The 13,514-nt window shown below is 37.1% G+C and overlaps 1 protein-coding gene across 1 annotated transcript in view; it reads left to right on the top strand.

Moving 5' to 3' along the window:
• Nucleotides 1-2,490: 2,490 nt before the first annotated feature.
• The window catches only part of LOC122790520 (lysine-specific demethylase 3B-like), a 1,645,389-nt gene continuing 1,634,365 nt past the window's right edge, over nucleotides 2,491-13,514 (top strand). Inside the window, exons 1-2 of the mRNA XM_044058071.1 lie at nucleotides 2,491-2,739; nucleotides 4,504-4,671. Of these exons, the coding sequence (XP_043914006.1) occupies nucleotides 2,587-2,739; nucleotides 4,504-4,671 (321 nt within the window). The 5' untranslated portion in view covers nucleotides 2,491-2,586. The remainder of the gene's footprint in view (nucleotides 2,740-4,503; nucleotides 4,672-13,514) is intronic.

The following is a 13,514-nucleotide window of genomic DNA, read 5'->3' as shown; positions in this document are numbered from 1 at the left end:
TAAGCATTTAATAAAAGTGTTACAAGAGTTTTAACTGTATACATTTCAGACAGTGAGTTAATTTTATAGTGACAATAAACTATGGAAGAATACATAATGGGTGATTATCTTAACTTTAAAAAATCATCATTGAATGTGTTAGACATTTGCTTCTGTTTCATGGTGACTATTGTATTATGCTGGTTATAACATGATACAGAAGGAAAATTACAAATAGCTACATAAATGATTATTCTGAATTATATATCAAAAGCCATTGTACATATTCTAGGATTCATTATTTGATTTAATGTCAGCATTTAAAATATAAGAAAACAGCTTTCTCTGGTAGTTAATTTATTTGCATACAAACATTCATTGGTTATAAAAACTGTAGATGTACATCTAATGTACACATTTCTTTTAAAATTACTGGTTAATTGGTATGCCGTGTAAAAAATTGAACATTAGTAAATATAGAGTTATTGTATTATATGGACTGATAAATTTATAGTGAATACACACAACTATCGATACATAATAAGCATTTTAGTCAATAGTTATGTATCTTTTAAGAGTGGCATGAAATATTTTTATGTAAATCATAATGTATGCTGCTGTTGATACTAAAGATTTGTTTTATATTTATTGTTATAATTTTTCATTAGTATTTAGAAAACAGGATTTTGCCTATCATCATTTAATTAAATAGCCTACAGACTTCAAAAACCTTCAGTAACTATAATTTGTCTCTTCTATGCAATCTACAGACTCTTTTTCTAATAGATAACATTAAAAACAATTTAGCATTCAAGTATCTGACAATGTATACTAAAGATGTAAAATTCATAGTTGAGAAAATGTTAGAAAGAATACAATAAGAATGATTATCATCAACAGTCGTATGTATGTGAATAATAAAAATGAGGATAACCAAAATGTTATATGACTTGCAATACACACCTGATAATTTAATTTTCTGCAAAGTTATCTGATCTATATTCAGTAGATAATTATATCAGATTAAGCTGAATGCATTTTAATAAATGTATAGTAAATATGTATATGTTTAATTCAAAAATTCACAGCAAAATAGACCATCATGTTGCTATTATATTCAGACTGAAATAAAGAATGTGAAAGCATGTATTCAGAGAACGCAGTGTATGCATTATTCTGAAACATGCAAAGGAATTGTGTATGGTAAAACATTTTACAAGGATACAAAGCTTCAGTCACAATGATTATTGAATGTATGTATTACAGATATTAACACTTTTCATGAAAAATGCTGTCCAAACCAATGGACTGATAGAGCTTTGATTTCTCAGAAATAATTATATAAACCTATAATATGATTATGTAGTGCATTTAATGTATGCGACTAATGAATAACATGAGGTAGTTATCTGGGGAACATAAGCAAATTCTGTTTTAATACTGATGAGTTAATTAGTTTTCTCCTTTTAAACATTGTGTTAAGTACTAAAATTTAATTCAAAATCAACTGAATTACACAAACTGGCTCCTATGAATGTTTGAAGAAATGGCTGTGTGACCAAACAATACATTTATAATAAGTACTTGATACATACCTCTCAGCTGTCTAGATTTTTCACAGAATGCCCCAATTTTAGCTTAATATTTTGTCTATTCCTCATAAAATGGATGTTTTCTGGCAAATCATTGAGGAGTGAATTCACTAAATAATGACAGACATTTGAGGTTTCAATCTTTATATACTTTAGGAAATGCACGGTGGCACATCTTTTATTCTAACAACTCCCTGGGTTTATAAGAGCAAAGTTTAAAATGTATTCCTATTGTGGGGTTTTGTCCCCATTATTTTTGGCTTTGTCCAGACCTGTGCTAAGAGGCTGAGTGTTATGAGTTGATGACTTGATATTTTAAAACTGCAGTCTATTGGTTTAGTTGGAAATTGATAAATATGTCAAGAAATGCTGAGGGTAGGAAGATATTGATTTCATTGCAAATGTGTATCAGGGGAGTTATAAAATGAACTGGGGAGTTAATTTTAATTATGTAGTATAATCTTAAACTGGTTTAATCTAATGTACTTTCCTTAAACACTGGAAACCTCATTTCCCTCCAAAAGATATTGCCTGAAGTAAGCCTACCATGATTATGCATTAGCACATGTGTATATCTATTTTTTTTTCCAAAAAGGGAGTACTCAAAATAATATTTATATATAAGTGGTGATTCTTCACATTAATTGTGCCCCACAGTGACTAACTTGATGGCTGGTACCACCATTACTCCCCCCCCCCACCGGTACTTTTTTCTGCCCCACCCCTTTCCGGTAAAAGCTATAACAACAACATGCCTCCAACCAGTAGATGTCACTGCTATATGATATCCAAGCGTTCGATAACATAAACTCCTCCTATACTGGGCGGGGCTCGTTTTTGCAACGCCCCTTCACCCTACAGGTGGCGCTGTTCTGCGCAATCTCTCGCACCATGGCAGGTGGCGCTACAGCTACGCTCACGTGGTGTCTCGCGGTGATGAAAAGGTTATGGCGGGGCGCGCGCGCTGTTGGGTCCCGCGAGTCGGGTTTTAACAGTGGCAACGGCGGCGCGCACGATGGCGGATTCGGCGTGTATGGTTGGAAAGCGACTGCTCGTGCTTTTCGGGGACGCGCGCTGTTCTACAAGCCCTGGCGGTGCGGCAGGACGGGACTGGCTTCGGGGGACGGTACGTGCAGTGAAAGGAACAGTGGCTTCTCCTGTTCAGTCGGTGAGTGTGGTAGCTTATTGTCCAGAGCCCCGTGCGGCCTGCATTCCCTCTTCCCTTTTACTCCCAGTGGCAGGGTGGCCTTATGGTAGGCGAGGGCCGGGGGGGTGGGAGAAGGGGCTTTAGTTGGGAATGCTTTTACACAGTTACATTGGTATTATAATACTGATACAGTACAAGTTATTCCATGTGTCGTCGGACAATTTGTGTTAGTCATCTACGGGTTGTTGTCCTTGGACTTGCTAGTAACATTGTTGAGGATAGTGGATTTCTGCAGCCCGGAACTTCCTGCTTAGGGTCTGGGTTACTGATTGGCTTTTGGGTTCTGGCGGTCCTTCAGCTGACAGAACAGACCGTGTTTACCGGTTCTCAACTCGAAATTATGTTACCAAGGCATGGCATTGACTGTAGGCTCAGGATTCAGACATCAGGGAGATTGCCACTTGGCAATTGCATGTTTTTTATTATCCATAATCCGTGTCATTGATTAATAAAATCAGTAAGGTAGCTAGTGTGTAGAAAAGTCATTTTGACAGCCGAGAGTGAACTATCGTCAGTTATTTGTGTTAGAGATCTTTATACATTATGTGTATGTGTTTGTACTTAAAGTGGTTTCACGATTAACCTATGCAGAAGTTAGTTGTTTTATTAAACATGTACGTAAAGTGGATAAACATATGTGAAATTGAAAGCAAAGGTTGATGGTGTCAAATTAGACCGTGCAAAAGTAAACGAAATTCAAAGTGCCTTATTCATCTTATTTTCTTTAGGCTATTTTAGTGTGTACTTTTAATTTTTGTTGCTGTAGTTAAGTTGTTTGTGGTACTTTAGGACCCCATATGCGGTTTTCGGTCATTTCTGAACTAAAGACAGACTTCTTCTAAGGTTGGGTGATAGCTGTAGTAGTCAAACTAGCCAAGTCATTGAGACGTTTCCCTGGTAGGGAGCAGACATGTTGCCTCCCATCTCTTGTAAGTTATGTACTTATGACTTTTTTAATGGATATGTAGTTTGTGTGTGTGTGTGTGTATGTATATATATATATATATATATAATGTGTGTGTATGTATATATTTTGAATAGCGTTTATTTAAATACATATATGTATATTGAGTGGGTTTATTTTAATACATTTAGATCTGTTATGGTAATTAGTCTTTTATGTTATGCTGCATGTTTTCCCTTTGGAAAGTTTATGTATTGGTAAGCTGTTTCATAAAATTTATTTATGTACCTGAAACATGGCAAAAAATAGTAATTGAGTAGAAATAACTGTAGTCCTAGCATATCACGGATGACTCAGTAGTGCACTGAAATGTGAGTTTTTTTATTTTAATGCACTGTTATTGCATTGATGAAATGTTGGAAATTGGCAGCTGTTTGAATTAGTTGTGTGTATATTTGTTTGCAGAGATTGCCATTAATAGGATCTGTGGGTGCTAGCTTTTTTTTTTTCTGTTATTCTAGGTTATATGGATGTTGAGGTTTGATTAGGTTCTCTGCTTCTAGATAAAAAATGTACTTTATGTATTCTTAATATTATCTTTTTTATTTTTTAACACCACATATTACTGATATTGTGCACTTTTGTAGACGTCTACAGCCTGCCGAACTAATTCTGTTTTTCATGGACACAGTACTGACTTTTTGTTTGAAAATGGTCTTACTGTATATGTTTTTTGTGACTTAATTTTATATCATAATTCACTCGTTTGAATGTGTTGTAGTCCAAATTTTTTTATTTTTTTTTTCCCATTAATTTTGCAGTTTTTTGTGGAATTTGATACTCCTCGTTGGAAACGTCGCTCTTGGGTGAAAATTCATGCTGAGGATGTCCTTGTATTGTTGTTGGAAACTTCATTGGTGTGGGCCCCCCGGAACAAGTGTGCCTCTCTCCAGGGGAGTAGGGGCTCTACTCTTGAGTGGCCAGCTTTGGTAAGTCATTGTACTGAGTAATGGTTGACTGGCAACTGGAAGTTTAGTGTACCAGTTTATCTGATGCTTAGTCTAGTAGCATATCCGAATGAGTGTTCTGGACGAAGTATAATGTGGGGTTTCTATACTGCTGTCGTATGCTTGTTTTCTTCCAGTGTGCTGTGTTTTGCTTTATTCTTTTTATTTAATGCTTTTGTTGTAATTTTTTTTTTTTTTTAATTGTGAAGTGTTAGGGGTCATATTTTCAGGAACAAAGTAAAGCTTTTAAGAAATGTTGAACCCAAAGTTTGATAAGGAAGATAGGTTGAAAATGTGTTGCAAAGATATTTACAGAATGATGGTGTGTGTCGTTAACTTTTGGTTAGACATGGTTTAATTACTATAAAAATGGAAGTACCGAACCTTCTAGTTTTTTTTTTTTTTTTGTTCAAGCTAAGAAAATAGTGTTAATATGGTAAATATTTTACATTAAGCACTGAAAACTGTTGAGTTGGTGTTTATTGCTCCGCTTTTAATATTTTACTTTTACTTGCTAACCAAGAGTTGAACAGTAGAGAGATGAAACGGTATTGCCATATGTGCACGTGGAAGGGTGTCGGATTTTTCTTCAGAACATTGGTTATAACTGGGAGGGTATATTCCTGTTTGCCATGGAAATTTTTATTTATGGCTGCATGAGAAGTGTTTGATCTTTGCGTGGTACAGAAAAGCTCGGAGGACTATTTGCACCCTGTGGGGTATTTGTGGGGATTTCAGCCGTGTATTTCTCAATTGTTGCATGTGTGTTGTGTGGAGTGTGTGTGGCAGAAAATTCATAAAGGAAACTTCAAAATGTGTTTGGTAATTTTGCTCTTGCTGATTGTGAAGGTATGTGTTGCTGAGAGTACATTGATAGTATCTTTAGCTAAAATTTTAGGATGGTAAACGTGTGTACATGGTACCATTGGTAATCTTTTATGTTTATAAGATCCAGTGGATAGCTTCTAAGAGGAGGTTCAGCAGTTTACTGATTAGAGTTTTATGGAGCAGGGTGCACGTTCCCCACTCAGGTAAATTGTTTTAGAGAAGTTAGTTTCATTGTTTGCCTTGGTTCATGGTGTGAGCGATGTTGATGCATATAAAAGTACATAACAAACTTTTTTTTTTATTGTAGACAACACTTTGCCACTGTATGTATTAAGTGTGAAGTACTGTATAGCGGTTGGCTGCCTAACCAACTCTTGTTCTTATATTATCTTTAAGATGTGAACCTGTGAAATGTTCTTTTGGAAGTTTGTGTTTTGCATACAGTGTCTTCAGAATCACATTCGTGTCTCTTCCCATTTGGGATTGTGCTCTTATTTTCGTATAGTTCTGCATATGTGTTGTATATTGGGTGAAGTTCGGTCAGTGAATAATGTATGTGAGTGCATATATTTGCATCTGTAGCTATGTTTACACAAGTGCACACACATGTAGAGCATTCCATAGATAATTACATTTCCAGAGAATTCTATCTTTGCTTTTTTTTTTTTGCCTGCTTGAGAATTTTTTTTACACTTCCTTGTGCAGTGTTTTGTTTCGTCTTTAATTATAAAACCGTATAACTGCTTTCCCTATTTTCTTTATGAATTTTATGCCATTTTCAAAAGTTGGTGGCTTATTAATGTGCTTAATTTTAACTGCAGGCATCCACTTAAAAAGTTAGTATTGCAGTTCATTTTGAGAGTACTTGTAATCTTGATGTGCTATACTGGTCTGGCTAGTGGCAGTTGGTTGAGTTACCATAAAGGCAGGAAAGGATTGTGATACTGAAAAGTTAAGTGTTAAAGGAAAATGGTGGTTTTGTGGCTTGTTTTTCAGCTGTGTAGTGTTGTGAATTTTGGGTATGTCTAGTTGTGGTTGCAGGCAAGGCAACAGTGTTGATTTGCTATATGCTGTTAAGGCAAGGAATCATTTCCTTATTTTTCTTGAAGGCAGGAGTATTGCTTGGGCTGTGACCCTGATGTTAATTTGGTGCAGGCAGTGCAGTTTGTAGAGCTGTCCTTTAACTGTTTGTTTCACCATTCATCTGTGTTTTTATACATCCAAATTTTATTTTTACTGCACGTTTTAAAAGCAAAACATTTCTATTTGTAGATCATAGGAGGTTACTAGGCTAGTGACCCTTGGGCCCTTAGAAGCCTGGCTATGTTTTGCCCTTATTTTCACGATCATCACCTATCACCCCTGTGCAGGGACATTGGTGGAACCCTTAGGGTGAATTTACGGTTACCCATCTGATCACACGGATTGTGTTTTGAAGCTGAAATTTAACGTTTTGTAGAATAAAAAGGTTGTAATTGCAAGTATATTTAAGGATTGATGCAGTAACGTTTTGTGTCTTGTGTAAAGTGGAATTCTCATTTAACTCTGTACAGAAAGTGTCCTATGGACAGCTCATCAATGTATGTCACTTCATTTCAGACAAAAATCTGCTGCACAAGTCTGAATTAGCTGGATAAATCTTTGAAAATGAATGTATAGATTTTTACAAATTATATGTTTTTGTTTTACCACAGCATGTTATAGCAGAATATAAGGGTAATTGCACAAGGCTCTTGAATTTTATTTGCTGGCATTTAACTAATTGTTAGTTTATATATTAATCTCAGTCTAGAACTTGAAAATCCCTTCTTTATGAAATAGAGCCATCTGTTTGTGTAATAAAACAAGTTTGAAATGGTAATGAAAACTTTCAGTGTGTACAGCCATTAATCTGTCATAGGTATAACTTTGACAAATTATTGTGTAATGGTTATCATAAAATTTGATTGTACTCAAAGGTGTGGTTCCCCAGATAATGTAATTTTATTTGTTAAATCACTATCAGTATTTCACTTGTATTCTTTGATATTAATGAATGGTAGAGGCACATGTTTACATATATAGATTCATAGGTAGATAATAGGCTGTCTGCCCGAAGGCATTTATAAGCCTAGCTGGAATGTGTTGGCTTTCGCCACCCCCTTAGATTAGTTCCCTGTGTCTCTGTCCAGCAGTGCCATTGAAGTGATCCCTGGGGTAAACCTTCTGTTTCCCATCCACTCGTCAAGGTTCCTCTTGAGGGTTAGCGAGGAGCTCTGCCTAATATAGATTGGAATCTTGTTCCAGGGCATGGGGAAGTCCCTGGGACAGGAATCTATCCCTCCAGCACGTCCTATTTATTGTTGTGGTAAGGTTTAGATCCCTGGAGCGTGTGGCTCGAGGGGGAATAATTTTCTTTAGGTGGAGCATGCTCATCAATTCTGGGTTGGACATGGCCTTGTATGTCAGGCAGAGATAACCTCTGAGTAGGCGGTATGCAACCAAGTACAGCTGGAGTTTGGAGTTATATTTATAAAAAACATACTGTAAAAATTTCCAGTCGCTCCAAAGCCTAAAGAAAAGCCCAAGTTCACCATCAGGGGTGGGACTTAGCTAGACTTCCCATCGTACATTTTATGAATAAAATGTGAGATTGCTTCATCAGAGACTTAAACATTTCCAGTTAGATCATTAAGAAAAAAAGGTTCATCTGAGTTTACTGCAAATTTAAGAAATTGTGGAACAGTGGTTTGTTTTATATTCCCCAGTGAAGCAGCCTCACATTTTGTTTGCAAACTAGATGTTTGTCAATAAATCAAAGAGCTGCTAACATTTTTCCAAATTTCTTATAATTTGGTCACCATTAACAAGCATAGACAAGTTGTCTCCATTATTTACAAAAGGGCAAAAATGTAATTGCAGTGGTAATTATTGGGAATAGCATTTTATGAAGCATTTGTGCACTATTTATGTCTAGGCTAGAAATGAGACCAATTGAAAGTTACATGCTTCAAATATTAGTAAGGCTAGAGATCTGTAATGTTGAAAATGGGTCATAAATTAGTCTTAGTCTGCTACTTTTCATGCATCAGTATTTGTCCCTTGAGATTGTTTATTTGTCTTGGCCGCTTTCAGTCTTGCATTCATGTCTTCTGGTTTAAAAAAAAAAAAAAAAAACTCTAATCATTGTGTTGAATGTCTGGTCTGTAATTCGTCTTTTACCCTCAAGAATTTCTTCAGTGTTGTAATCGTTGGCAGTGTATATTGTATTTAGGTGTTTATTCTTTGTGTTGAAGCCGTTAAATGAACAGCTTTAGTACCAAGCAAGTGGTTATTTAATTGTGAGATTTAACTGTTTACACCCCCCCACCAGTTTCATTTGCAATAAGGTAATAGCAGAAAATATCCCTTCAGAAACAGAGCAAGACATAAAACAATTGTACAATACAAGTAGCCAATTTTGATTCCTATGGCAAAGGAACATCCATAATAGATCTTCTAGAAAAAAGACGTTTTCTTGTGGTTGTCTTGTGTATTGTTTTTTGTTATAAATTTAACATGTAGGCTTTGATATTAAGTAGATACTGATCGAAAAATATTCCCGCAAAAATAGATTGCCTATTTCTCTAGTTAGTAAGCAGTATGTTTCAGCGGTGTGAAGAGGGTTATTGGTATTCTTAAGCCAACATTTATTTCTGATAGGTGTATAGAACAGTTGATTGCCAGCTCCCAAAATAATTTAGACCAATCTTGGATAGTTTATTGTGTAAATTTCACATAAACTACTTGAGTTAGGACAAGACCAGAACTATGCAGCAGGTTAGCATTCTCAGATGAGTGGTATGAAGGAAAATTGTTTAAAGATAGCAGAGTTTGAAGTCATGTAGGTATAATCAATATCAAGTGTATTCCTTAAAAAAATTTCAATGTATTTTTACCAAATTTGTTCATTGGGGAATTGTCCCATCTTTCAAATGTTAATCTGATCTTTTTTTAATATTCCATATATTAAATTGATTTTGTATTTTTTGTCATGATTTAGAATAGAGTATTTTAAAGTAGAATTTATAGTAATGTAAGTTTAATATTGAGATATTTTTAGCAGTAGTTTTGATAAAGAAAGATTGGTTTTATTTAGATTCTAACTATAGTTGGATAACTGCTGTAAATCTGTGGGTTTTAAAATTTTGTCATGGGTGGATACAGGGACACAAATGTTAGTCCTGCACAAAAACTAAATGTAGTACTTGCATTATGTGAAGAATATAGCGTATTCTGCAAATGATGCAGAAGGTTGTTAAATTTTTCAATTTTAAATATGATGAAAGGACAACCATAGCAAATTGCTTGTGTAATAGAGATATATATATATGGTTGGATAGATTATTTTACCAGTTGAGTAAAGTTTTGATACAACATTGAAATGAACTGAATAAAGGAGGAAAGCTACATTTAGATAAAACTAAGCTTAAAAAAATGTTAACTTTGTCTTGGCTGAGCCTTTGTATATTTAATTTTTGAGTACTAAAAGGCTGTATTCTTTACAGAGTAAGGGCATGCTCTCTGATTTTTTTCTAGATTTAATTAATCCAGATTAGTAATTTTACAAATAGATTAGTTTGGGTGTCAGGATGATTGATTTTTCATATCATAATTATTAGGGAGATGGGTCTATAATTACATGGATCAGATAGATCAGAATTGGGTTTTGGGATGAGAAGTTTTTTGATTTAAGTAAGTCTGAAACTGTTATGGAGAGTGCAGTAAACTCTTGGTTAACTGGCACCCACGGGGGGACTGGTAGATGCCAGATAACTAGGTTCTGGTTGCTTGAGGGTTACTCTTAATAGGCCTGACTAATACTGTACCCTATACTATATTTGGTTTGACTTGTTTTCAGGTCGGGGAGCGAGGACTGTAACTTTTATTTATATATATATATATATATATATATATATATATATATATATATATATATATATATAGTTTTAATAAGGAAGGTATGTTTCAGGTTGCCAGTGTTGAGAAACTGATAAGACACTGCCGCATGTAATACATCTTCAGAAAGGAAACTCTGGAGCTCCTCCCCTTACCTATAATGCCCTGCACACCTAAAATAACTCTGATCTTGTTTTCAGCCATTCAGCTTTAGGCGTAGATCCTGTTGCGCTTGTGCTTTGGAGGTTATTTTCAAAACAGTCATGGGTTATTTTTAGAAAAAAAATATTCCTTTACCCAGTTTGACCTTCTCGTACATGCATTGCTATTTTCTAGTATCTTTTAGCTACTTAGTTTTAACTGCTACCGTTTTGTATGAATTTCTTTGTGGTACCATTACTGGTATGCTGTTGTCTTAGGTCTTAGTATTGTTTATGCTACCATTGGGTGCCTTTTTATTAAATTGACACTAAGGCAGAGGCAATTGTACTTTTATATGAATGAAAATAAGCCATGTTAACTTTCTCAGTCCTGACCTCACCAAGAATGATGCTATGGTATAAAGAAAAAATGATCAATTTAAACAATTGGCTAAGTTTCTGGTGTCATTCAAATGGGGGTCCAGTGTCTGTCTGCCTGGGATGACATGCTGGACAAGCCACACTGCTTCGCTAGAGACTGCTTGTACCTGTCACCCTTAGGCTTTCGAATACTGGCCAAGGCTCTTGCCACCCCCATAGTGCCTTTTTTAGGCAAGGCTCAAAAGAGAAACCCACCGCCGTAAATAGCACAAGTAACAAAAACTGAGGGTAATGCTACTCATTGCCAGAAGTCTGAACCTCAAAATGCACTCAAGGCACTCATCAGTATGGAGAAAATCGATATATGTGTAGTAACAGAAACCTGCTTTAAAGCTCCAGAGAGCACCCCAGCAATACCAGGCTACAACTCGTACCATATATTTTGGCCACAGAACCCGGACTGAAATACAAAAGGCGGGGGCGTATTCATATTAATTAAGAACACCCACACCTCCAGGTTAGTGGCACAGCACGGTGCTTTGGAGATCATCCACATGCAATTAACAACTGGCAAAACTGCAATTCAAATTGTAGCTTGCTACAGATCACCCACCATGTGCCAGGATCCCCATTCCTTGTTTCTGGAAACACGGGGAAATATAAAGGTCCTACAAACACCCTAATATTGGGTGATTTTTGATTACCCAAACATTAACTGGGAGAACTACTCTGGTACTAAATCCCTTGCTCAATGCTTCCTAGACTTTATAACTCGAATGCTCTGGATCAGCTGGTCAACACTCCCACCAGAGGTGACATCATATTGGATCTGGTCATCACCAGCATGGGCGACTGGTGTTCCACACCGGAGGTCAACCCATTGCTGGTTAGATCTGACCATAAACAAATCACTTTGGATGTTCACATTCTGCCCCCACACCCGGACAAGGAAACCGCTGTGAAAAACGTTTCAAAAGCAAACGTCACGTTAAGACCGAGGTGGAAAGTTTCAAAGCCTCTAAGCTAAAGGATAATGCTGTCCAAGCTGCAAAATCCATAACCAATGCATTTTACGGGCACCTACAAGAATTCATGGATCGTGCTATCCCAAGCAAAACCAAGACTCACTCCTCCAAGAAAAGGAAACCAGTCTGGTAGACCCCTGCCATAAACATTGTACACTAGTACAAAAAAGAGTAAAATCCCAAGAAGGGAAGACATCCCTGATCAGTATCAGCAAGAAACTACAATCCCCCATAAAATCATCCAAGGCGAGCTTCGAAAGAAAAAATTGCCAAGGACTCTGAAGATAACCACAAGGCATTCTTTAGCTTTGTCAAGAATCTAAGTGGCAATGCTCAGATCTGCTCTGAGTTGGTGCAGAATGGCACAAAATACACTGAACTGACATATTGCCAACACCTTGACGGACAGATTCAGTGCAAACGTCACCTCCCTTTCACCCCCAAAAGGGCCCATAACCATAACAGAAGAGTGTAGAGCCCCTGAAATCAGGCACTCTGGTTAAAACAGCCCTCTCCAAAGCCAAAAACACCACAGCATCAGTGGGACTGGACGGTGTCCCAGGCTGCATCCTACATGAGCTCAGACGAACTAACCCGTCACCTAAACACACTGTTCAAACTCTGCCTCTCTACAGGCTACGTACCTATAGAGTGGTGCACAGCAGCTCTTCTGCTCCACAAAGGTGGAGCCACAACAGACTTCGGGAACTATCGTCCTATAAGCCTGACTAGCTTGGTCTGCAAGGCTATGGAGCGCATCATCATGGAACTCATTAACAGAGATATTGGGAACCTCCAAACACTGGACCCTACCCAGTTTGCCTTTAAGGGCAGATCATGCCTTAATCTGGTGGACTTCCTTGAGACCGTTATCAAGGCTATAGACTGGGGAAAGGTGGTACACACAGCCTACCTAGACCTCGCAAAGGCCTTCGACACCATTCCCCATTCTGGTGTTATAGACCACCCATTCTGGTGTTATAGACCAGCTCACCCGCCTGAATATAAACCCCCTGTGTTACAACATGGGTTGCCAATTGGCACACAGACAGTACCCACATGGTGAGAGTTGCGGGAGCTAGGTCTGACTCTAAACTGGTTACAAGTAGAGTTCCCCAGGGCTCAATCCTAGGAACCCCTCCTGTTTGGCATATACTTCTCAGAGGTACATGAATGCACAGGAGGACTATGGCTGACCAACTTTGCAGACAACTGCAAACTAGGGGCTATAATTGACTCTCCGGCTGACAGACATCCTCCAAAAGGGTCTCACTGAGATGGATACCTGGTATCAAAATCATGGCCTCAAGTTAAATGCCAAAAAATGTCATCTCCTTTGGAAATAAAAACTAAGTACCCACAAACTACCACATGGATGGTTGTCCCCTAAATACAGAAAATGTAATAAGGGATCTGGGAACCCAAGTAGATAACTAATCTCTCCTTTTTGTGGTTCAATTCTTGGGTGGAGTGCCTTCTGTGGGGAGTCGTCTTTCCTGTGTTCGTGTGGCTTTCAAAAACGTGCATATGGAGT

This window comes from Protopterus annectens, chromosome 16.part0 (assembly GCF_019279795.1).
Source record: "Protopterus annectens isolate FY-2018-M chromosome 16.part0, PAN1.0, whole genome shotgun sequence".
In the NCBI taxonomy this organism is placed as follows: domain Eukaryota; kingdom Metazoa; phylum Chordata; order Ceratodontiformes; family Protopteridae; genus Protopterus; species Protopterus annectens.
The sequence above is the reverse complement of the archived record's forward strand: the minus strand, read 5'-3'. Positions and strand labels throughout refer to the sequence as shown.